Raw genomic sequence first — 26,655 nt, 5'->3', positions numbered from 1 at the left:
AGTTGGATGAAGTCTATAGAGTACGTACTAATTATGCAAGACAACACAAATGCTCAAGAAAAGTGCATGTACGTTTTGCAAGAAGAAAGGTCCGGGACATTATATATAAAATATCGAGAGAAGAAACAATCAAGTATAAGGACAAAGAAATCTCAATTCTTAAACAAATCCCAAGAAGGGTTAGAGAAGCAAGACAAGATTACAAATCCCTGGTGGCTCAATTAAATCAAAAAGGTATTATGCTTAAATGGCTTATCCTGGAAGGGATGTTAATTACTTGGGGGCGGGGGGAAGAAAAATTAAAATAGACTCTTTCGAAAAAGCCCAAGATTTCTATGAAAGACTGATAGGCTGTGAAGAGCAGACCAGCAAAGACGAATTAGAACCGGAATTTCAAGAAGACCAAGAGCATCAAAAGAAGGGACAGAAGACCCCAGAAAATTTGAAAAACAACCAGCAACAACAAGAAGAAAAAGAAGAAAGCAAGGCACAGTATCAACCACAAGTAGAACTTGGAGTAACTACAAGGCAAAGAGCGAGAAATAATTAGACTTAAACTTTCAAGAAGAATAAGACTAATCAAAAATAAAGAAGAAAAAACAAGAAGAAAAATCATCCAGTAACAACAAGAAAGAGAAGATTTTAGATTAACAGACGTAACTTAAAGAGAAAAAAAAGTGTGATTAGGAGATAAAGAAATAGATACAACTAGAACTATGGAAAAAGAGGTGAAACTCTTATCCATTAATATAAATAGCTTAAACTCAAAAATAAAAAGACAAAGGATTCTGGCAAAGTTGATAAAATGCAGATATTGTTTGTTTACAGGAAACACACATTTTAAAAACAAAGGAAAAATATTTAGTTTGCTCCAAATTAGGGACAGTGTTTATGGCTTCTGCAGATAATGAAAAAAAGAATGGAATAGCAGTTTACATTAAAGAAGAGATAAAAGCAACATTAATATTTGCAGACCCCAAAGGAAGAGTTCTGGTAATAGAAATATAGATAAATTCAACAAAAATCATATTGGTGGTAATTTACACCCCTAATGCCAATCAAAAAGAATTCTATAAGGCTTTATATGCAAAAATCATTGAACTGGAAAGGAAAAATATTTGAATTATAGGGTATTTTAATGCTATAGCAGATCATCAAAAACATTATAATGGGGGGAATAAGAAAGGAAGGGAGAAAAAGAAGAAGTACCTAAAATTTGTGTAGAAGAGATTAAAGAATTAAATTTAATAGATGTATGGAGAAAATTAAATCCAGATAAGAGACAATTCATTTTCTACTCAAATCCCCACCACTCATGGTCGCGCATTGGATCACGGAGCATGGATGAGTGGAGATCTAGTAGAAGATGTGACAGAAGCAGAAATTATAGTCTTGAGCAGACTACAACCCTCTTAGAATCAATTGGAAAGGTAAGAAAAAATCAAGGAGGTGGACTTTAGATTCTCAACTATTAAAGGATGAGGAATTTATAAAGAAACTTAAGGAAGAATTAACTTTCTATTTTAAAGAAAAAAATAACCTAGACAACTATCCAAAATTTGTGGGATGCTATGAAACCATTATATGGGGAATTATAATATCTTACACTGCACAAAAAATAAAGAAAAACATGCTCAACATATCAATTTATACCAAACAATTAAGAAACTAGACTCTGAATTACATGATGTCCCACAAAATGTTAAAATACAAGAACAATTGATTCTCTATAAACAAACTCAATTTAATGGAACAGGAAGAATTGATTAGAAACTTGAAAGCAATCAAGTAAATATATTTTGAACAAGCAAATAAGCCTGGCAGATAACTCTCTTATAAGCTTAAAAAAGAGAAAGAGAAAAGAACCATCTACCAACTACAAGATGAAATTATCAGCATACAATAGAGAAGAAAAAAGAGATTGCACATAAATATTTTGAGAATCTGTATAAGAGAGTAGATGAAGATCAGATAAGGGAATATCTAAGAGAAAAAAGAATTCGAGAAATTAACGATGAAAGAATTTTTGACGAAGGACGTATCTATGAATTAATATCTATGAATTAAAACAAGCAATTAGAACCCCAAAAAGTAATAAAACCCCAGGCCCTGACGGCTTCCCAGCAGAATTTTATAGAGCAATAGAAGATCAAGTGGGATCAATAATGGTGGATTTATATAATGAGATATTATTATCTGCTAAAATGCCAGACACGTGGAGAGAATCATTAACTTCACTAATCCTGAAGGGGGATTCAGATGCCAGAATGATACAAAACTATAGACCAATTTCTTTGTTGAGTGTAGATTATAAAATATTCACTACTATTATTGATTAAAGAAAATTCTGAATGATTATATACTTCCAGACCAAAACAGATTTCTCCCAAATAGACAAATTAGGAACAATTTAAGAATAATAATGGATAGTTTGGAATATTATGAAGCCCATTCGCGGAAACAGGTAGCTCTTGTTTTTTTGGATGCTCAAAAGGCTTTTGACAATCTTAATTGGCAATTTATAATTCAGCAAATTTATGATATGAATTTCAGCACCAAATTTGAGAATATTATAACAGCAATTTATTCAGTACAAAAAGCAAATATAATAAATGGAGAGAATGCCCAAACTATAAATATAGAAAAAGGAGTCTGACAAGGCTGTCTGTTGTCCCCTCTGCTCTTCATATTATCATTAGAAATACTATTAGAAAGAGTGAAACAAAATCCTGAAATAAAAGGATTGAAAATTAAAAATGAAGAATATAAACTGCAAGCTTTTGCAGACGATATGGCTTTTATTATGGAAGATCGAATAGAAAAAGGACAAATATTAATGGTGGCAGGATTGAAAATTAATAGACAGAAAATGAAACTTTTAGTAAAAACCTTAACAGATCTACAAATAACAAAATTAGAAAGGGTGCTCAGACTCCAAACAAGAAAAATGAAATATTTGGGAATATGGCTGACAGCACACTGTAAGGCGATAAAGGATAATAATTATAATAAGCTATTACAACAAACAAAAAAAAGATTTGGAATTATGGACGAAAATGCAACTGTCATTATTAGGAAAAATAGCAGCCATAAAAATGTCTATATTACCAAAATTTATTTATTTATTTCAAACTATTCCAGTTAAATTAGAAAAGACCTTTTTCGATAATCTTAATAGAATGACAGCAAAATTTATCTGGCAGGGTAAAATACCCAGAATAAAAATGAAATTACTGCAAGATATGAAGAGCAGAGGAGGCTTTGGATTGCCAAATTGGGAATTATAGCGCAGCAACATTAGCTAAAAGATTGGATTAATTTAAAGAACAAAAGAATATTACCTATAGAAGTTCATGACCTTCACAGGGGATGGCATGCCTTTCTTTGAGATATAGGACCTACTAAACAACCTACTAAACAAAAATATTTCCACAGACATCTGATTAGAGATTCACTGATATACAATTGGATCAAAATTAAAAAGAAACACTATATAAAAATCCCAATTTGGCTATCTACAGTGGAAGCAACGATCCACCCAAATAATTTAGACCTGAACAAAATGTTAAAATATAAAGACTTATTGGATACAAATGGAAATTTAAAAACAATACAAAAGCTCCAAGAACAAGGGCTACAAGTAGACTGGGGGGCTTATCATCAAATACAAAGTCGATATAAAAAGGATGTAAAGGAGTATGGAATATACTTGAAACCTTAACAATTAGACAAAATTTTATTAGGCCCAGATTAAAAAAATATTATCAAAATTTACAAGTATCTCCTAGAAGTAGAATTAGAAGTAATGAAAGGATGCATGATCGCATGGGTCAAAATATTGTCATAACATAAAGTTATCAGAGTGGGAGACTGTATGGAATAGAAACCACAAATTAACAAAATCAGTAACATACAAAGAAAATGCATATGAAATGTTCTATAGATTAGAACTTTAAGATTAGTGAAAATGTACCCTAAAATGAGTTCCATATGTTAGAAATGTAAAAAAAAAAAAGAGGGAACATATTATCATATGTGGTGGTCTTGCCCAGAGGCTCGAAAATACTGGCTCAAAATTCAAAATTGGCTACAGGAAATCACCAATGAACAACTAGACCTAGAACCAGAACTCTTCCTATTGGGGATCTTCAAAAAAAAATGTAAAGAGTCCAAAATACTTATTATTACACATGCTGACTGCTGTCAGGATTGCCTTGGCCCAGTGTTGGAAACAGCCGTATACACCTGTAGAGGAACACCTGGTTATATACAAAGTTATGAATTGTGCTGAAATGGATAAATTAACGCTGAGTTTAAAAGATGAGGAATCTTCAATATTTTATAAGGTATGGGAACAATGGTATAACTGGATAGATCGGAGACTAAGGATAAGTAATTATTAAATATAGAATATAGATAAAATAAGAATTATGCACAAATTAATATTTGTAAATATCGCACAAATGATTTTTACATGATAAGCACCACAAACAGCTGTTATATATTTTTTATGTTTTTAATGTAATAAAATTCAATAAAGTTTTTTTTTAAAGAAAAATGCATACTCTTTAAAATATTAATCTGTTGCTGTTTAAAAAACACAAAATTTACAACAAAATTATTTAGATATGGAAATACCTTTGTATTTTTGTCTGGAAATATTGAGACACTATCATTTAGGGCTTCAAAAACTTTATGCACATTTTTGTTTGTATGAAAAAAATAATGATTTATGACTTCCTCTTATCTGGTAATGAAAGCAGTCTAGTCCAGACAAAGATTGATAACATTAAACTACATCAGAAATCAGTGCAGTTTGCTCAACTATTCCTCCTCCTTCTGACTCAAGTATTTATTAAAGTGTAATATTTAAGTATTACAAGGCAAGAAAGTTAATTTTAAGGATTTTCCTGCTTCATTTTAAGATCTCACTTGCAGATCTAGTGAAAATAAGGCTGATATAAGAGCACTGAACAAAAAAGAACCTGCTTTTCTCATTCCTTTTAAATCCCTCACAAAATTGCTGGACCCACCCTCTCCTAAAAGAATGAAATATTTTGGGAAATATTAAAAAGACAGAATATTATATTCCCCTAAAAGAGAAAGAGAAATCTTAAGAGAGATAGAAACTCAGCCCCAGCTCCCTGCCCCCAGTATATTTGGTGCCCATTAAGAAAGACTGGGCCAGCCTATCTACAAGACAAAAGACCTTCAGCTCCAGGGTGATGGGATTAAGACATAACCCCTCAGGACATAATAGGATTAGCCCTCTACCATCTAGCAACAAGCTCACCACATGGCACAACAAACCCCTTCATTGCATCATCTAGTTGCACCATACTCTCCAGGCTTCAACCAAACTTAACTCAAGACAATCGACAGTTAGCCATGACCCCTAGAATAGCCAATAGAATACATGCTCTTGCACAGGAACAGGAAGCTCAAGTTCAAAGCCCAAGAGGGAAAAAAAAAACCTCTCTCTCTCTCAACTCCATGTGGTCAGTTGCTCAGAACCACTCATGTGCTTCTGCTTCATCAATAAATGGACCCTCTTTCCAATCAGCCTCCATTTTGTCTCCAGTGCCTTTATCCCAGCTTGGAACTGAATCACATGAATATTTCTTTGAACAGTTGCTATATAGATCACTGGCATTTTAAATAGGGCACTATCTAATCCAACTGAGACTGTTTCCAAAATAAGGAGGTGACAGAAACTCTATGCTTAGCCCTGCAAGCCTGGTGGAACTGGTCACAAGGAGAGGCCAAACGGAAAAGTGGGTATACTGAGGACCAATTAATCCTGAATTCTTTCTTTCGTGAGACAATTAACTAGCACACCACTTATGGGAGCTTCAAATATTACATTTTAAGCATGTCAGGAACTGTTCCCAAAGATGACTTAATGCTACAGTATATTTGTTAATCTTGATGACATTATATAACTTAGTCTTATTATAAGCATGTCTTCCTCTACACAGGTTTGCAGGCTCTGAATCCAAGTATATTTTCTACCCCAAAAAGTAAAGCACGTGTCAATTTTACTCACAAATCCAAGATTAGGAGAAAAGGTGTTTTTTATATTTAAAAAAACAACTGAAAACAATTTCCAGAGAAAACTACATTATAGATACAATTTATCCATATACAGTATCTGTTTTTGAAAAAAAATTCCTTTCAATTGCGGAAAAAGGACTGTTTTTAAAACAGCGATTGACAATAGTGTGAAAGTAGTAGGAAATTGGCCCATTAGTGGGAAAGAACTTTTATTTTCACAGGTAAAAGCTGGATAGCTATTCCAAAGATAGTGAGAAAATAACAGGTGATTATGTTCAGGTGCTGCGTTCAAGCAGTATGCTTAATAAGGATCTGGCAGCTGTGTTAGTTCTCATGAGATTAAGGAAAAACAAGCTGATCTCTGAATTTTCTTTTACCCAAACAAGGGAAAGCTAGAAAGAAGCAACAGAATCTGGCTGTTTATTTCACTTCAAATACTCCTTTTGATATAATGCAGTTGCAGGAATTTTTTCATAAGGCCATATTGGCTTTTCTGTAGCAACATTTCCCTGTTATACTGGAGTTTAATATTTTTTTTTATCCTGCCTTTATAGGTAATCCTCAACTTACAATCACAATTGAGCCCAAAATTTTGGTTGCTAAACAAGACAGTTGAGTTTTGTCCCATTTTATGAACTTTTTTGACACAGTTGAGTTACACACATGCTTGGGTAGGGTAAATGTGCACATAGGTGAAGTCTTTTGATGCATTATTGTCAGCCAAATTCAAGATTTATTAATTAAATGTATACATCACCCCTCCTTTCAAAGCAATGCTGGGCAACTTAAAGCAGTAAAAGCACAAAACCATGAAATAAATATTTGTAAAAATGATAAAATGAAGTTACAATCAAGATAAAATTATAATTAAAAGAGGAGGACGGCAGGAACGGGATGTCAGGGCTGGGATTGCCTCTTAATTCATAAACCACCTCCAACATGATACACACCGTTTGCATTCCAAAGCATCTGCCAGAGCCAGGTCTTTTTTTTTTTTTTAATAAAGTTTGATTTGGGTTTTCACACACAAAATACAAGTAAAACATCTTTTTTGAAAATAGCATGGTCCCGGGTTGAACTTCTTTATACAGACACAAAACTCAATTTCATGCTCCTTTTTGTATTTTATTCCATATCTTATACTATTTTACATTTTCTATATAGTTTTTCCCCTCTTTTAATTTTTATTTTGATTATCTCATCTCAATTCAAATCATTATATTTATACTTTTGTCTGTTGTTTCAATTTCATATTATCTTTTCTCATTAAACAAATTTTCTCCTGTAGTTACTAATTGGAGTATGACACCTTTGTATCTTTTAATTATATCCATTCAACTCTTAAACTTCAATATATACCTTAAGTTTATGACCTTCAATATATTACATAATACATAACTTCCAATCAAATTCTGCTTGGCACATTCTTATAATACACACTATATTCTTTTAAAAAAAGATTGTAAATATATGTAATTATAAACCCTCATTCCATTCCAGTTCAGTTCTCTATCATTAATAATCATTAAAACCGTAACATCTTTAACACTTTTCAATTAAATATCATACTTCCTTAAAAACACATATAATCTCCATAATTAATTTTTCCTTTATTTCTCTTTATATGTTTTATAAATCATTAAATATACCTTTTGTTACATTTATTTATTGACAAGCATTCCACTGAATTATGACAGCTATTTTATCAGACATTTTAATCATACATTGTTTCATATTTTCTAAAATTATTTCTGCTTCTAATATAACCATACTATCTTATGTACCTTTGCAGAATCCCTTTTTCCATTAAGTTTTCACCCATTATCTCTAAATAGACCCTGTTTTTCTATATTTTGTTTCTGTCCTTTATAACTTCTTTTCCTTTCTTTCTTCCCTCTCATCTTCTCCCTCCTTTTTACCCCCTTGTCTCTCTAGTTCTAATTCTCTCTTCTGCATTTCCCTCTTCTGTTGCTTTCTGATTTTATACTTATTTTTCACTCTATTTTTTTTTGGAGTTGTTTTTCCCAATCTTAAACTTTCCATTCTCTTTCTCCCCTTTCCTTCCCCCCCCCATCTAAGATTACTTGTTCATTAAAGATGGCTTCTTCTTTGTCGCAATCTCCTTGTTCTGCAGGCATTTTTTGTTGTTTCTCATAATTCCAAATCTCCATTTCTAAAAACTGAAATACGAAGTCAAAAGAACCTCTCCCTTCTTGTGCATCTTCTTTGTACTTTTTAAGTTCCATTTTCAGTTCTTCTAAAAGTGGAGCCATTTTAAAGTTTTAAACAACCACCCGATTGATTTTAGTCATTCAAAACAATAACCAAGAATCCAGAAATCATCAAGTAATCCAGATAGTCCCGAGTTATATTTTATTATTTCTTTTCTACTTTCTCTTCCTGGGGTTTTTGTTGTGATATTTCAGTTAGAATGTATCTTTTGGAAGTCTTGTTGAGATTTTGCTGTAAGTTCTTTTTTAATTCCAGGCAGTCTCCTCCCTTCCAGATCCTGCCCTTTTATTCTTCCTCTCTCCTTTCCTGTTTTTAAAGCTTTTAATTATTCAGAAATCTTTATTATCCCTTTGACTTTTTATTTTCAGCATTAAATGCCTATTGATGTCAAAGTGGATTTTTTTCCAATTTCTTGCTTAAATTTCTTAACTGTCAGTATAGGAAAAGGAGAAACCCAAATCTTGTCCCTTTTCTCTCTCCTTCGCAGCTTAAAAATCTTCTTAGGGAACAATGTTATTGTTTTTTAACAGTTTCAATTCCAGGGTACCTTATTTGTTGCTTTTGCTGTTTGACTCGGTCAACCAAAACTTTCTCTTATCTTCCTCCTGCACATCCTTTTCCGGTCGAGTTCTTTGTGGTGGCCATTTCTGACCACTGCTGCAACCGCCTTTGGGAAAGGGAGTAATGGCCAGCTGGGGAGGAGAGATGCGGCTCTCCTCAACCCTGCTGGCAGTCTCCCCCCTCTTTACCACCTCTACAGGGTGGCCTAGTCCCGAAACCAGCCGGCTCGGGGTGCTCCAGCGGTGAGCACGGATCGAACCCTCGCAGAGACGAGGTTTCGGTCTGTTGCTGAAGAAGCTCAAACCGGAAGTCTGCCAGAGTCAGGTCTTCAGGCCCTTATGTAAGGTCAGGATGGTGGAACCATGGCGGGGCGGGGGGAGAGAGATGTTCCAAAGGGCAGGAGCCAAGGCAGAGAAGGCCTTTCTCCCAGATACCACCAGCTGGAATTCCTTGACTGAAAGGGCCCACAGCATGTCTCCTTTGCTGGTCCAGGTGGAGCAAGCCGGTCCCATTGGGGGAGAGAGAGTTCCTCAAGCAACCTGGACCCATGTCATCCAGGGATTTAAGGGCAATAAACCTACACCGTAAACTGCACCCAAAAGCAGACCAGCAGTTAGGGAGCAGCGGGAAATATGGGCCACCTTAGGGGCCCCCAAAACCACCTTCCATCATCGCACTCTGCACCAGATGAAGCTTCCACATGCTCAAGGCAACCCCTTGTTTATGTTTTGCCCTGCGAGTTGATTGGAATGCCTTGTTTCTATGGAATCAATCCTCTGGCCCTTTTTTCATATCTTGCTTTGTTGGAAGAAATATCCTTCTGGGTTCAGTTCCAAGTGGGGAAGAAAGACACTGGAAACATGGTGACTGCTTGGAAAGATGGTTTAATGGTAGACAGGATCACATGCCTCAGGTGAAGAAAGAAGGGCAGAGCTGCTGAGAATCCTTTGGTTTTATGCCCTCTGTTGGGATTTGAATTTGAGCTTGTATTCTGATTGGTTGTCAGACTCCCATGGGGCCATGCAGGGGCAACTCTGTAGGCTGTCCCGAGTCCCAGGCTGAGTCTTGCTGGATGACGATGTAATGAAAGGGCTTTGGGCAATTCCCATTATAGCTCTACCTGGAGATCTTTGTAATGTAAAATAGACTGGCCTAGGCCAGAGTAATGGCCCATTAGCAAAGGTTTCTGCCTCTCAGTTTCTACTTTTCTTTTTAGGGAAATATTCTGCCTTTTTAGTATATCCTAAAATGTTTCATTTTCCTAGGAGAGGGGTGGGGCTAACTTCCTACAGCTTTTCCAAAATTTGTTCCGCAGTTGAAGGGAAGCGCCGTCTACAAGCACAGCGTTTTTCCTTGGCCAGCTAGAGCTGGCAGACGTCTTTGTGGGCGTTGGGGAACTTAGAGGAACAGAGTTGGGAGGGACCTTGGAGGTCTTCTAGTCGAACCCCCTGCTTGGGCAGGAGACCCTCCTGTACCCTTTCAGACAAGCGGCGGCTGTTCAGCCTTGCAGGGTTCAAAAAGGCTTAAGGTCAATCCTGTTGTAGTTATTTCCCTTCAGCCTCTCCTTGGGACTCTCCCGTATTCAGAACCCACAACGTTTGCATGCAAGCAATTCCACTGATTCATTGTTGTCGTTGCCAGGAAATTCCCTGGTTGGGTCTCTCCTTCTTACGCTTCTTAAAGGCCGAGCGACAGAACCGGCCCAGCTCGAGCGCCACAAACAACAGCGCCGGCCGGAGCCCCAGGAAAAAGTCGCGTTGGCGCGCGCGCATTTTCCCTCGAGGGTTTCTACATGGACGACTGGGAGTTGTAGTTCTCAATCCAGGGACTCTCCCTCTTAGCCTACGCAGGGAGGGAAGCAGAAAGACTCGATATTCCGTCACGCCAAAAAAGGGCCGAGACAGAAAAAAGCGCAAGGAGCGGAGCTTGGAGGAGTATAGGGCGAGAGCCTCAGAAGCAGAGGGCGGGCCAATAGTTAGACGCGGGTACCCTGGGAGATGTAGTGCTCTCGAGGAAGACGTTCGCGAAACCCCCGCGGATTCTGGCTGAAGAAGAACTACACCTCCCATCGGACGTAGCAAGCTTGCTTTTCGTCCTCATGCGCGCGCAGAGCGTCCGGGCCTACTGCAGCTGTGGAGGTGGATCGTGAGGCGACGAAAGGCAGGCGAGAGCGGGCCGCGCCTCGGCGGTGAGTGAGAGACCACGGCGTCCCTTCTTCCTCATGCCCCTAATCTGGACTTAACGAAGGGCACACGGAGCAGGATTCGGCGCGGCCTTCCGCTGCGCAGCTGGAGGGGTCAGGGAAGGCCCGGCGCGTGGGGGAGGGGCGCCCCGGCAGCTGGCGTATTCCCCTCCCCCGCTAGCGCAGGCCTTCCGTCAGCCTGGCGCCTCTCCCCTCCCTCGGGCTGTGGCGCGGCCTCGCTGGGCCCGGGCGGTGGGTGGGAGTGCCTCGGGCGGGCAGGTGAGGAAAGAGCCCGGCAGCGCGAGTGCAACGTTTCCCCGCTTCGCGCGCGACCCGAGCCGAGGCTCTCCCGCGTCTGTTCGGAGGGCGTCAGCTAAAACTCGGCTGGCAGCGGGGCGGACGGTGGCTCCAGCCGACGCGGCCTGCCTTGTGCTGGTCTCCCCAGGCATCCTAGCCTCGTAACGCGGCTCCTAGCTCGACATTCCCGCGGGGCCTCCACGCCGAGCGGACGCAACTGCCCCGGAATGACGCCTGCTGGCCGCCTTTCGGTAGTCCTGCCCGGGCGAGGAAGGGCCGGCCGCGCGTCTGGTGAGCCCGGCCCGTCTGTTGCTGAGGGGAGGGGGGGCTGTGGGAGAGTGGCGATTTTATGGCGCTTGTTCCTTTCGCGGGTGCTTTAATGAGGGCGAGGAGCTTCCTCCGGGAAATGGGGCCCGTCAGGCCGAGGCCCCTCGGGGTGCCGGTGGGAGGAGACGCGTTTTGCACGTCTGGAAATCTGCCCGGGAACGAGGTTGGCAGGCAGGCCCGAGGCCCCCGCTGCCTTCTGGGGAATCGGCCGGCGTGGCGTGGCTCCCTTTCAAAATGGCCACCGTGGGTCTCCTCGGTCTCGACACAAAGGAGCCGCGGGGCTGAGCCGCGGCGCCCGGAGAAATCTGAGGGGGGGGGGCGGGGTAATGGGGTATCGGCCCTGATCCTGGCCTCTGCTGGCCCGGTCCAAGGGCGTCTGGTTGGCTGTGGGCCTTTTTGCCCGCCGCGATGCTCGGAGCCCTTGGCCGGTGTAATTTGCATGACTTTGGTATGGCGAACGGTCCCGCTGTTTACAGCCATGATTTCAGGAAATTAATACGGCGTTTGTAATAAAAGGTGTTAATAGAAAAGGTGCTAGCAGACTTCTAATATCTAGTAGTGCTGTACCATCTGAACGGTTTAAGTGTTACTTGAGCCCAAAAGGGGTATTTTAATTGTCGTGTTTTAGTTATTTGCTATACTGTTTACAGGTATGATGGTTTTAATTATGTTTTTATATATTTTTATGGATTATTTTATGTACATTTTACATTTGTACTGTTTAGAGCCTAACACAATATTTAGCCTATAAGCAACACAAGTGAATTTTTTAAAGTGTGCATTTCTTTACATAGCTTACTCCAAAAAGTGGTATTTTAGCATTTTTTCTTAAAAATATAGCAAGAGCACTTACACTTATATACCACTTCATAATGCTTTACAGCTTTCTCCAAGCAGTTTACGGAGTCAGCATATTGCCCCTAACAATTTGGATCCTCATTTTACCCACCTCTGAAGGATGGAAGCCTGAGTCCACCTTTGAACTGACCAGGATTGAACCTCTGGCAGAATTAACCAGCAATATTACATTCTAACTGCTGCACCGCTACAGCTCTTAATGAATGAATAAACAGTGGAAGGCTAGGGAAGGAGAGTAATTCTTTGTAGCCCAATGGTATGACTGATCCTAGGATAAATGGTCCAGCGATTGGGTACTGTTTATAAATAATTAAAGTAAAATAACTGAAACGCTATTTACTACATAGATTTTTTGCACGTTTCCAAATATATAAAAAAATATTTAACTCATAAATTCTGACATTAAAAGGGATGTTTAAAACACATTCAAGGCAGAGCAATATGTCATTTTTAACTGCATTATACGATAGCAGACCTCAAATCTCCAGGTTTCTGTCTTGAAGAGCAACATTTAACAGGTTTCATCTGTTGCTCCTTACGTTACATCAAATGCATAGAAGAACCAAATTACATCTCAACCAAGTGTAAGCTAATTAAATTACTTGAGGAAAAGGTATAGGGTTGAAGGGAAAAACAAAGTGTCTGGAGACAAATCTAGCCACTATGACAGCAAAGTGAGAAACTCCAACTAAAGCAAAAAGACTGCAACCAAACTGAACACAATAAGGAACAATTAACTACCAGAGAAATGAATGTTTGGAGATGTGGTTCCAATCTTCAAAATGGGGAAAAAATGGATCCAGGAAACTATGGATCAATCAGCCTGATGTCAATATCTGGGAAGATCCTGGAAAAGATAAAATGTGAACATCTAGAAACAAGCAAAGCTGTTAATATAAGTCAACATGGGTTTGTCAAAAACAAATCATGCAGATGATTTGACATTCTTTGACAAAGCTGGTGGATCAGGAAAATACAGTGGACATAGTTTACTTAGACTCCAGTAAAGCATTTGACAAAGTAGACCATAAAGCCTACTTGGTAAGATAGAAAAATGTGGGGTAAACAGAATCGCCATCAGATGGATTTATAAGTGGCTAACTCATCACATACAACATGTAGTCCTCGTGGCACTACATCTAAATGGAGGGAAGCATGCAGTGGGTATCTCGAGATTCTGTCTTAGGTCCAGGACTCTTCAACATCATCAAACAATTTAGATGAAAGATAGAAGGGGAACTCATTGAATTTGCAGGTGGCACCAAGCTGGGGGTGGGGGAATAGCCGACACTTTACAAGGTAAGACTCAATATAAGGATCTTGACAGACTTGAACACTGGGCTCTATCCAACAAAATGCAGTTCAGCAGTGTGAAAAGTGGTGTAAGAAAAACCAAATACGCAAGCATAGAATTGGAGATACCTGGCTCAACTTTAGTAACGGAGAGGGATGGATCTAGGTGTCCTAGTGCAAGGGTCACCAACCTTTTGGACCTCAGGGACCACCAAACTCATAATTTTAGATCTCAGGAACCACTAACTGGTTCTGTGGGTGTGGCCTAATTTGTGGGTATGGCTTGGTGGTCATGTGACTGGCTGGGCATGGCTTATATGTAAATATAAATATTTATGTAAATATTGATTTTTTTATAAAAGAGCAACTTTTATCCAAAATCAGGCAAAGCAGGCAGATTGAGCTGTTTACAGAATCACAGATTAATTCAGAGATCTATCTATCTGCCATTGGCTAGCTCAGTCTGTCACATAAAATTTGCTAGCAAGCAAACTCACAAAATTAACTCACAACACACCATGCATGTAAATATTGATTTTTTTATTTAAAAAAGAGCAACTTTTATCCAAAAGCAGGCAGATTGAGTTGCTCACAGAATCATTCAGTGATCTATCTGCCATCGTCTAGCTCAGTCTCTCAAATTTGCTTGCCATGAATCTGCACTGAATTTGCTTGCAAGCAAACCTTCAGTCCTAAGGGTGGTTCGGCTGTGCTGAGCCGAAGATCTAAAGACTAGCTAGAAAGCAAGAAATCCGACCATTTCCCGCTTCCTAGCTACTCTAAATCTCCTGGCACAGCAGAACAGATGATGGTTGGAAAAAGGAAAAATAGCAATTTAGCAAGCAAGTTTGCGGGGTAAGGAGTGAGAGGGCAGGGAGGGTTCCCGGGAGCCATGTGAGCTAGGCAGCCTTGTGTTTCTGCGGAGCCTGGATTAAGTGCTTTGGGGGTGAGATTTTCTCACGGTCCAACCCAATGCAGTCCTATGTTTCATCCACAAAGGGATAGAATCAAGATCACATGAAGTACCGCTACAAATTATATAATTTATTTTTAAAAATCACCATGGAAAACAGTCAGACAATTGTTTTTGTCATAACTTGGATTCAAATTTTGTTCGATTTCCAGTACTGGGCTATAAATTTTTTTGCCTCTTGCTGTTGTGTATGATACATTTTTTGAAGTTGAAGATTAAATGTTCTGTTTATGCCAGTATTATCTCTAAAATATATCAAAATGGTCTATTAGATTAACTTGGCACTGTGATAACTGATAGTGACTAAAGCTGCAGTGTTTTTTTGTTTTGTTTTCTGCATTCTGGCTGCTTTTATTATTTGATGGAACTACAGATGTGAGCATAGTCCTGCCCTCAGTGTTTGATATTCAGTAGTTATATGAATGTATGGCTGTGGAAGTTGAACCATAAGGAAGGCTGAGCGCCAAAGAACTGAGGCCTTTGAATTCTGATGCTGGAGAAGACTCCTGCGAGTCTCTTGGATCACAAGGCGATCCAAGCAGTCAGTCCTAGAGGAGATCAACCCTGACTGCTCTTTAGAAGGCCAGATCCTGGTGTTGTATTAGTTTTATTCAGTAACTGTCAACAGTCTATCAGTTTTCATTTCTGAATTAATTTCACATTGTTTGTGCTTTCATTATGTCTGAATTCTGATATGGGCAGCTATATTCCATAAAATAACTATGAGATGCAAGTTGAAGCTCTGTGCGTTGCTCAGAACCAAGGAATCTATCTGTCTGAGAAAAAACTGAATCATGTTCTGTGGGGTAATTGGATTCTACAAGCAATCCTTGGCTTATAGTCATTTGTTTAATGATTATTCAAAGTTAGAATGGCACTAAAATGAATGACTTATGACCAGGTTTCACACTTATGACTGTTGCAGCATTCTCACAGTCATGTGATCAGACTTTGGGTGCTTGGCAACCGGGATGTATTTATGATGGTTGCAGCATCCCAAGATCATGTGATCACCATTTGTAACCTCAGTTGGTTTCCAGCTAGGAAAGTCAATGGGGGAGATCCAGAGTTGCTTAATGACCTTATGATTCACTTAATGGATTTGGTTAAAAACTATGACAAAAGTTGTAAAATGGGGCACAACTCGTTTAACAACTCTGTTGCTTAACAATGAAACTTTGGAGCTCAGTTGTGGTTGTAGGTCGAGGACTACCTGTGTTGTATTGTTTTTTATATGAAACAATGCCTTCTAGTTTGCTGACAACTGTTAAAATGAAGGAGATTTGTTCTTCCAGAGCTAAGTGAATTTCTGCATGGTGTTAATTGCATGAAAGAAAGACCTACTATATAATCTGAATGGAAATAGCTGCAGCATATGGTCCTGCTGCTAGCAGAGTTCACTCTCCTGATTCATTGTGCAAAAAGATTTCCATTTGGAAGGTAGAACAGGGGTGGGTTATCTGAGCTTACTGCACTGCTCTGTGTTATCTAAAGTTATCATAAGCAGAATTATGCTTTTAATTTGATTTAAAATGAATAATTTTCAGCATTTGTAAGAGTGCTGATTCCAGTCCAAGGAAACTTTGGTCTGAGTATTACAGGGTTATAATATCAATTTTATCAGCTTGCACCTACATAAATTTTGTTTTAAATTTTATGTAGACTTAAACATTTTAATTTATAAATCAATATAAAGTTTTAAATTGACTGCTTTAAAATCATGGCTAACCATTTCATGTAACAGGATGTAACAGGAAGGAGGATTATTTTTTGTTGTTGACCTGATAATTCCATTTTATATGTTACAGTCCATTTTGCTTTCCATCTTAAAAATAGGAAATAAAGATTACCTTTAAAAATAGAAGTGATGAATGTTGAAAGCATTGTCTATTTGTATCATAAAGTGACTTACACAAACTTAAAACAGATATGCCCACTTGGGGGCAGCTGTCGGGAAAATAAAATTCTTTTCCTTTTGCTGTCTATTACAGCAATTTTATTAAAATACAATTCTTGAAATGCAGTAGGAAACTTTAACCTAATGCAAGCCATGATATTTAGGCAAAGAGGGATTGGGCAAGAGAGAAGCACCTAGCCACAGCTTCACTTTTCTTAGTGATGGTTGTGAAATATTTGGGCTGTTGGAGAAACTATTCTGGCAGAAAGGCAATGAAGGGAAGTAAGGGACAACTAAAGTTGAGGAAAATTGAAAGTTTAAAGCTTAAAAAGAAATAGTAAAGTCATTTTTCAAGTTTGTGGGCAGTCCACTTTTCTTTTAAATGCTTTTCAGACTAAGGGTATATAGATTTTTGTGCAACAGTTTTTCCTTTTTGTACAAGAGATTGGTGCTGTCTTTCTCCTCACCCAAGGATAAATTCCTGGATCTAAATCCATTTGGATCTCATGCTAAGAATTTGCACAGATGATAACTTATCTACTCATGGAAAAGTTTGACCTTGCCAACAACTTGTAACTGTATTAAGTAATTGTTAATCTGTATTAATACTGTGAATAGTTTAAAAATTCATTCCAATCTCCTTTTTTTATGAGCTATGATACTTTCTAGGAAGATTTTTTAAACACTGCAAACCTTGTCTTCTGCCTCATGCCTGATTAGCAGTGATTTTAAAGGTATACAGGTCTGGGTTTTTATACAATAAAAAACACTGTCACCAGTTGATCGAATAACTGTCAACCACAAGTTGTAAAGCAGGCTGCATGTTATCTTAGCTCATTGTTGACAGGATGAGAAGATAAACGGTCCCCTTTCAGATGTGAGATAATTAAAATATTCCTTAAGGATTAGATGGAACAGGTGGTGACTTTTTGTTTTCAAAAGCCCAGGTAGTTACTGCACTGAGGAGGAGTGGTTGGCTTTTTGCCCATTTTGTTGGCAAGGCCCTTTGGGTTTGACTGTGCTGAACAAAAAGTGTTTTCTTTCCCATTAGGGGTAAAAACAAGATAAAAATTAACTTTGTACATAGATTCAATTTGCAGCAGTGGCAATTGGAAGGCAAAGCAGATTGCTTCTCTTGGCAGAATTTCAAGCTTGCTCTAGAAATTCTGTCTCTGGTTATATCAGTCTGGTAAAAAAACAAGCAGTTTCATACTATGAAACTGATTATTTGTGTCATAAGGTAATAATTGATATTACCAATAATGAATGTTTAAATTAATTATAGAAGAATTTAGATGGTATGCCTAATTTGCATTATAAAAATACAAAATTGCCCATTGGCTATTCAAAAGGTAAAGTTTGCTGTTGACATTATAAAATACAGCTGGATTAATTTGAATCTCAAGATTGACAGTTAATGTGTTTGACATGTCTCTTGAATATGTTTCTTCAAATACTTTTTCGCTTTTGAGTTTGTGTTGAACTACTATTTTAGGGATCAAGATAAAATATATTTTTTGACCAGTTTCTTCGCTTGACTTGCTTTTATATCTTGGTGAGCTTTTCAGATGCATTCCTTTCTAGAATAGATAAGAAGGCTGATGGGTACGAAGTAGCCAGGGGTTTACAGTAAAAATTAGGTAGGGAGGAACATATAGATATGAGAAAACACCAAGACTGCCCACATATGTTCTCACAGATGAGCCTTTTCTAATTGTAAAAACTATTTCAATCTGTACTATTTAATGAATTAATACATTATAATGCAAGCTTTTGTGCTCTCCATCTTGCATGTTCATTAGAGCAGGGGTTGCCAACCTTTTGGACCTCAGGGACCACCAAAATCATAATTTCAAATCCCGCGGACCACTGATATGAATTTTGACTGATGGTGGCTTGCTGACGTTGGTAGGAAAGTCAGTCCCCTATTCCAGAGCTGCAGTAGTCACAGCCCTTTGGTCATCCCAGAGCAGCTGCTCCTCCACCCGGGTGCACCGGCCTGCCATGGACTGGAGGAGCTGATCCGGGATGACTGATGGGCCGGTCCTTTGGCTCCTGAAGCTCTGGAATAGGGGACCGACTCCCACCAATGTCAGCAAGCCACCCTGGGGCGGATTTCCCTCTCCTGCCGTTGGTCTTCCAGTTCCAGCTTGTGTGGCTCTACTCAAGGTTTGCGCTTGGCCGAAAGGTGGGGGCCAGCGGGTGGGCAGGCCATGTGGGCGGCGCAGCCTTGTGTTCCCGCGCAGCCTGGATTAATTGCTTTGGGGGTGACATTTCTCTGCGGACCACCAAAATTTTCTTGCGGACCACCAGTTGACAACCACTGCATTAGAGTATGGCAAACTTAAAAGTGCAATTACAGTGATGATCAGTCGAAGAGTAGTGGGCAGCAGCAGATCAGTGGATCATTCTGTTGCTAAGTTGAACTGAATTCAGCTTCTCAACTATAGGTAGTCCTTCACTTACCAATTGTTCAGCGACCGCTGAGTTGTGATAGAAATCCCCAGGCCTACTTTTGACCCAGATTTGAAGTTCCAATGGCTCCCCCCTCCCCCCATAGCAGTTTGGTCACTTGCAACCAGCCTGTATTTACATCATGATTATGATTTACAGCATTTTTTCCCTGGAAAACAGCAGTTTGCTTAACAACTTCAGCAAAAGTAGACAACTTGTTTGTGGTCACATGATGACGGCCTAACAATTCGTTTGACCTACAACTGTAATTCTGGGCTCAGTTATGGTTGTAAGTCGAGGACTACTTATATGCAGGAGTGAGAATGGAGTAAACAGGCTACAATATAGTATTTTTAGTTCCTGTTCTGTTCTGGGTGGGATAATTCACCTCCCAGACTGCAATGTGAACCTTGCCATGTAGGCCAGTTGACTATATCATCGGTCCCCAACTTTTCTGGCTTGGGGGAGCAGTTTCTCACCCACCACTTCCATGGCCTAGTTCCCAATGGGCTGCAGACTGGCACTGGGCCAGGGACCGGGGGTTGGGAATCCCTGTTTTATACATGCCATTCAAGTTCCTGATAGTATTCTGTGCTCACATGAGGCATAAATGAAAAATTGCTTTTACGTGAACTCACTGTTCGAGCTAAATAGATTTCTGCCTCAGACCATCTTTCAAGCTATGTTGCCTTTGTATTATGCCTTAAAATATAACACATATTGTGTGTGCAGTTGGAATATAAGCAGTTACCTTTATTTTGCAGAATTGTTTGCTCTTTCAAGTGGAAGCAGACGTGCCAAGTGATCCTTGATTTCTGTTCAGGCAGAATTAATTTCAAGGCAAGGTAAGTTTTCCAAGAACATATAGAAGTCTCACTGCTATTATCATATATAAAAACAAAGTTCCATGAGTTTTCTCCAACTGCTGGAAAAAGTTAATTAGAAGGAATATCTTTGGTTTCAATTGTATATTAGTCTTCAAGAGTTTCTGAATTAATGTATTTGAATCTAATTTTTTCAGCCTTTTTGCACACACATCCAGAATGATAAAAAGTTCCCTTTTGTTCACATTTCTGACATACCTTCAAAGTACCTTTATATACTTTCAGTAACAAATATTACAGCATTTATGAAAATTCTTTTTAGGATTATAACAATGTGAATTTCAGTACACTCAACCATTAAGTCCATTTTCTTATACAGTCTTTCACTTACTCATCTTCTGTATCAAATTTCAATAAAAATTTATACATGTACGAATTGAAGGACAATGCAATGCAAAACTGCAGCCATCCAACTTGCTGAGCAGTGCTTAAGACTGCAGGGATGCACAAATTCATTCCACCCACCTATCTGCACCCCACCCCTGCCTGTGCCCTTTTGGCTACTCTGTTCAGTAGCAGTAGGCTGCAGTACCATGGCTGAGCTGAAGGGTTACACTTCACAAGAAAGATTCAAGATTCAGAAGGATCTTGACAGACTTGAACAACAAATGCAATTCAGTGACCAGAAAAGTAAGATTTTACACTTAGCCAAGAAAACCAAATGTACAAGTATAGAATAGTATCTCACTCAAGAGCAGTACCTAGAAGGATCTAGGAGTCCTAGTGGACAGTCACTTAAGTATGAGTCAGGAGTATGCTGCAGTCAGCAAAAAAGCACATACGTGCACGCACGCACGCACACGCATGCATGCACGCCTTACCTGGGACTCTGCTTAACAACCTGTGATTCTCACTTAATCATGGCAGCTGGGGGTGCTGGGATTGCTGTCACGAGAGAAGAAAGTATCATGAATCTCAATCTCGCTTAATGGCCACTTTGTTCAATGGTTGAGATTCCAGTCCCAATTGTGGTTATAAATTGAGAACTACCTGTAGATATATGTAACAGTTCTGCTGTTGAATCATTTATTGTATCTGGCCTTATAGCTGTAATAAACTGATTTGATCTGAAAATTCACTAGGATCCTCATTGTAGTTATAACACAGTTTCACTTTTAAAAAGATGAAATGCCTTCCTAGTAAGCAGTAGGAATAATTCTTCTTAATGCTCCAGTATGCTGAGTAGAGAATCCAAGGAATAGGAGAGGAATGGGTTAACTCAGCTCTTCTGCTCAGAGACTGAGTCAATCAATCTTTTGGTCACGCCTCCTTTGCCCCATGAGAGCTTGCTACCCTTGAAGGGAGCAGAGTCTGGTTTCCACTTATTCTTCATGTCCGCCTGCCAATGGCGAAGCCACAGTAGTTGACTGGCCGCCACCGAAGAGGCAATGGCCCTGGAAGCAAATTTGGCGACATTCAAGGTAGTATCCGCCGAGAATTCCGTAGCTGCTACCAGTTTGTCCATGTCCTGGTGTAAGCGGAGGTCACTAGGGGGAACCCTCGCTTGTGTCTGGCGGAGCCAGAGCAGTGAGGCCCTGTTGAAGAATGAGGCAGAAGTAGCTGCCTTGACCGCCCAGGCAGCCGCCTGATGCACCTTGTGGAGGGTGATACATGAGACCCAATTTGGCATACAGCTTAAGACACTGGGATAGAAATCAGAAGACCGAATTCTAGTTCCACCCTAGGCACAAAATTAGCAGAGTGACCTTGGGCCAGTCACTCTCAGTGTTATAAAAGAGATTGCAATGCAAGCTATTTCTGAAATCTTCTCAAGAAAATTGCAGGCAGTTGCCAGGAATCAAGACTGACTTGAAGGTACCAAAAAGGAAAGTTTACAGAAAGTAAATTCATTATTTAGGAGTTTAACAAAGAATTGGTACTTGAAACCAGTATCCTGTGACAGTTTGAGTTGAAGAGGTATTAAGGAGGTGGGTTACAACTTAGTGGCCCTCTGTCATCACCAACTTGACTCAGGTGTGTTTTTTTTCCTGGAACTCCTTTCTCCAGAAGGAGAAAACCCAGAAAGCATCCATGACTATCAACTAGCAGTCAGAAGACACGATGAAACCTCTTTAATTTCCCCACATATGGGCAGAGTTAACCATAGTTTTAACTAGGAAACCAACTATCCTAGTCAAGTCAAGTGGAAGATGTCATATAGATGATCTTTCCTTTTTTCTGCTGCCCAGGGTTGCTGCAGTGTGTTTGTGCTCATCTAAATAGAGGTAAGAACTCTAGACGAGCACACACCAGTACAAGTTGATAACAAAACCATTTTCCAATAAAAACTGTAATGCTTCAGAGACATTACAAGTTGTCACGACACTGTAACTAACATTTGAAACCTTGAATGGTTTATTTTGGCTACAAAATAAATCCCTGGTAGAAAGAACAGATTAGTTTCTCTGTTACAGTTTGCAGTAAGGACTTGGGGAACTGACAAATGTAGTTAGTTGCTAGACATAAAAAAGTAACAGGCTTGAAGTTTTGTTAAGAGAATTCTTAAAACTTATGTGATCCTAGTGTTGTCCTTTTCTCCCTTCAGAAATTATTCAGTAAACACATTTCAGTAAACACAGCTACTGATGTTGGTTAAATTTTCTCTGTTGACAGATAAAAGTGAAAGGATTTATCTGAGATGTCAAAAACAAACAAATCAAAATCAGGGTCCCGTTCTTCTCGTTCAAGATCTGGGTCTCGGTCTCGGTCTCGGTCTTTCTCAAAGTCTCGGTCGCGGTCTCGATCAGTTTCACGATCAAGGAAACGAAGGCTCAGGTAAATATTTTGGGTTTGGCAGATTTTTGCCAACAAATGCTTCATCTTCAGATGCTAACTGCATCCCAGTAGTTCTACTCCAATAATTTTATCAAAATGATTCTTAATCATCCATGAAAAGAAAACCTGAACTTTCCATATTTGGGAAAGGATTCTTTTGGGAGGTAGCTTTTGGCCACTGGCAAGTATTTGCTTTTCTTGTTCTTTTGTTGTTGAGGAATGCTATAAATTATAAGAAAACATTTCCTGTTCTGTAAATTGACAGATAAAATGAGAGTTGCTTAAAAATTGTGTTTTAGGGTTAGTTCCTTTCTCCCGTTCAAAAGCAAAAAGTAGCTGCAGTATGTGTAAAATGTCTTGATTTCTTTTCAAAATCTTCAAGTTTTGAACATTGCAGTTACATTTTAAGACCTTGTAAGGAGAAAACAGTTTTTATATATAGATAGAAAGCTAATGATTTCAACTCCCTGATCTGAATATTGTGGTGCTGCTGGTAACTAAATTCCAACAAACAAGAGGTAATATTTTGTGTGCTTTTCTGATTTCTTATCAAAGTTTGGACTCCTAAATAAAAAGGAGCAGTTCTTCGGATAAACCCAGATTGCTGCTTAGGGACATGCCTTGCCTGTTTATGTGGTTACAATGCTTTTCAGAAACCATTTGGTCTCCGAACAGATTTCATTTTCTTCTCTTCCTGTTACTTTTAATTACATGTTTAAATAATTGAAAATACTATGTGTTCTATTAGGCTACAGACACAAGTAATTGTTAATAATTAGAATGTATTTTTTGGAAGAAACATGTGAGAAAGGCAACTGTATCATGCAGTGAAACTGAAGGGCTTTCCTTCCAGGGTGCAAAACCACTAGGAGCGACTGCCTAAGGCCGGGAATAGGCAGCAATATCAGTGGTGCTATGATACCAGTTTGGCCTGGTTCTGCCGAGCCGGTAGTGGCAATGAGCAGTAAAGACTGAACTGGTTCTCTCGGCCGCTCTGCTGTTGGGCCCACCTGCCTGACTGGGCTCCCAGGCTCACCTTTATTCCCTGCTTTTGAAGTGGAGCTGCTTTGCATGGCTCAGCCGAGTGCTGGGCAGCAGCTGCTGAAGCGACCGAGAGAGGGCAGGCTTGCAGGAGGTGAGTTGGATCCCCTCTGCACCTGCGCAAAGTGTGTGCTTGGCGCGCGTGTGCACGCAGTGCGCCCACCAAGCCACACCCACCAAACCAGTGGTAAAAGTTTCTGAATCCAACCACTGAGCAGTATTCAGAAAAGCAAATGGAAACAGGCTCTGCGTGCAAAATGTCTCTAGATGTGGAAGCCTGTTGGAGAAATTTTAATTTTGTGATGATTTGATTAAAGAAGCAAAATGGAAAAAGCCGGCATGTACAAATCATTTGGGAGAAATTTAGCAATCTCTCAGAGGTAGGATTCATTTCTTCAGGATAATAGCTGCGGTGGAGGAAAAATAATCCTTCGGCGGAGGAAAAAGCTGTAGCAGCTGGTTGCTTTCAGTGACTCGGTTGGGAAAATTGGCTGGATTGTATTTGTATCTCTCTCTGGAGAGTTTATATTTTCTTCAGCTCGACAGTCTGCTTAGTTCATGGTATGAGTCAGTCATTTGCCTCTCTTCATTTCCCCTAACTTTGTGGAGTGATTTTACTATTGATTATTTAGGCCAAACAAAACCCTCTTTACTGTTGCACAATTTGGGCTGCATTCCATGTTAGCCTGTCTTTTGAAATGATTTTTTGTGAACAACCTCCAGGCATCTGGTCTTCAGTAATTGTTAACATAACCGCTTGGGGACTGGCTCTTCTGTGGGCTGATTAGTTCTTTTAGAACTACCGTTAATTGGCTCGCTTTCACTACATGCACTAGGCTGTGTATTTGTTTCGTCTTTCTTATGTTCCTGGAACTGTTTGCGAATGAGACAGTATCCCAGGTAAGTCGGTCTCTTTCCTATTTTTTATCAGGGAGGAAGGTGTATTGTGTTGCTACACAGCAGTGACTTTCTATGTTGATCTACATCCTTGTAACAATGCTGGAAGGTATATTAGGCTAAGCATGTATGTTCCAAAGTCAGAATCTGGGTTTTCCTAATCATAATCTTGGCCTTCTAACTACTTTGTCTTTCTAAGGTGATGTTAGCTATATATTTTTTTAGCAAAATAAAATGGACTTGCTCAAAACTATTCACTTTACAAAGTACACCTCCGGTGTTATATGATTTTCCTATATAATCATAAGGCTTTGTTCAGCTTTATAGTAGGTTTCAACTTTTACTACTACAGTGATATAGAGCAGTTCTGTTCATTTTTTAAGTGTAATTTCTGTTTTCAGTTTTAATTTACTGGTTCAATCCTTGCCAAGTTTATTCTCTATTGCAACAGGAGTTTTAGAAGACTAATAGTCCTTTGAGGTAGGCTAGGCCAGCCTAGGTCAGGAAAGAGGCACCACTAGAATTACTGGAATTCTCTTATGGGGTATAATAGTAGAATCTTGAAAGCCTGACAGAGTTACCTTCTGCCTTCTCATGAGTGAATCAAAGACAAGTTTATCTTGAGATTCTTTCTCATCCCTTCCTCTTTCTTAGGGCCAAGCTTGTTTATGTAATCATTCTTGCATTCTTTTTTTAAAGTTATTTCCCTGCTCCTCTACAAAGATAGATGTATTGTAGTTGATATTTAGAAGTGACTCTTTCTCAGTACCTGTGTATCTTAGTAATGTTTTTGTAGGAAAATCAAAGCAACTGCAGTAACCAATTTCTTCTTCTAGCTGGTAAATTCTTAATGGTAGCTTTTTAGTAAAGAGGATTGTTTTGAGAAATTCTAGAAAGGGAATCTTTATCCTGCCATGCAAGAAAGAATTGGTTTTTGAATTACATTGAAGAGGATTGTGTCTATTTATCAAATATCTTTTTTCTCCTCAGTTCTAGGTCCCGTTCAAGATCATATTCTCCGTCTCATAACAGGGAGAGGAACCATCAGCGAGTATACCAGAACCGGGATTTTCGAGGTCATAACAGAGGCTATCGGAGGCCCTATTACTTCCGTGGAAGGAATAGAGGGTTCTACCCATGGGGCCAATATAATCGAGGTGGTTATGGAAATTACAGGTCCAATTGGCAAAACTACCGCCAAACGTACAGCCCTCGAAGGGGGCGTTCTCGTTCTCGGTCACCAAAGAGGAGATCTCCCTCTCCAAGATCCCGAAGTCATTCTCGAAACTCTGACAAGTCATCATCTGATCGTTCAAGAAGGTCTTCATCATCTCGGTCATCTTCTAATCACAGCAGAGCTGAGTCCTCCAAACGTTGGTCATTAAAGGAAAAGAAATCTTCTAAGGAGGTTCGGGGGTCCCAAAGTGCTGGGGACAACCAAGGGGATGACTCCAAGGAACAGCCCTTCTCAGGAGGAACTGCCCAGGAGGTCAAGTCTTCGGAGGGGTCAAAAACCTGGCAGGATGTGGGAACCTACGGCACGAGCGCAGCCTCAAGGGCCTCCGCCATGACAGAGTTGAGTCCCAAAGAGCGGAGTCCAGCACTAAAGAGCCCTCTCCAGTCAGTCGTAGTCAGGCGCCGATCGCCCAGGCCAAGCCCACTTCAGAAGCCCAGTCCGACATCTTCCAATCCTTCCCAGCTGGGCTCAGCTCTGCAGAGTGGCAGCTCCTTTCAGGCAGCCTCACATCAGTTTGAGCATGGTTTAGCCAGCCTGAGCCCAACCAGGAAGAGCCCAGTATGCAAAAGCCCCACAACAATCAGTTCCATTTATGGGGCCTCTCAGAAGGAGGAAATAGGGTCCGCCTTTTCCAAGAGGCAAGTGGTCTTAATTCCTGGAATTGATTAATTGTTCCTATTTTGGTTGGAAGCT

At 39.7% G+C, this 26,655-nt stretch overlaps 1 protein-coding gene across 6 annotated transcripts in view; it reads left to right on the top strand.

Annotated features, from left to right (window-relative positions):
* Positions 1-10,955: 10,955 nt before the first annotated feature.
* The window catches only part of THRAP3 (thyroid hormone receptor associated protein 3), a 33,516-nt gene continuing 17,816 nt past the window's right edge, over positions 10,956-26,655 (top strand). For 2 of the 6 annotated variants that reach the window (XM_087939492.1, XM_087939491.1), the window contains exons 1-4: positions 10,956-11,035; positions 19,893-19,973; positions 22,626-22,787; positions 25,716-26,300. In XM_087939492.1, coding sequence (XP_087795618.1) covers positions 22,651-22,787; positions 25,716-26,300 — 722 coding nt within the window. In that variant the 5' untranslated portion in view covers positions 10,956-11,035; positions 19,893-19,973; positions 22,626-22,650. Of the gene's footprint in view, positions 11,144-11,298; positions 11,618-19,892; positions 19,974-22,625; positions 22,788-25,715; positions 26,601-26,655 lie in introns of those variants that run through there. The other 4 variants (XM_026702771.2, XM_026702770.2, XM_087939489.1 and 1 more) reach the window with 3 other exon arrangements.

The sequence above is a fragment of the Pseudonaja textilis genome, chromosome 10 (genome assembly GCF_049901715.1).
Source record: "Pseudonaja textilis isolate UNSWEBS1 chromosome 10, rPseTex1.2, whole genome shotgun sequence".
In the NCBI taxonomy this organism is placed as follows: Eukaryota; Metazoa; Chordata; class Lepidosauria; order Squamata; family Elapidae; genus Pseudonaja; species Pseudonaja textilis.
Note: the sequence above shows the minus strand (reverse complement) of the source record. Positions and strands in the feature narration are given on the sequence as shown.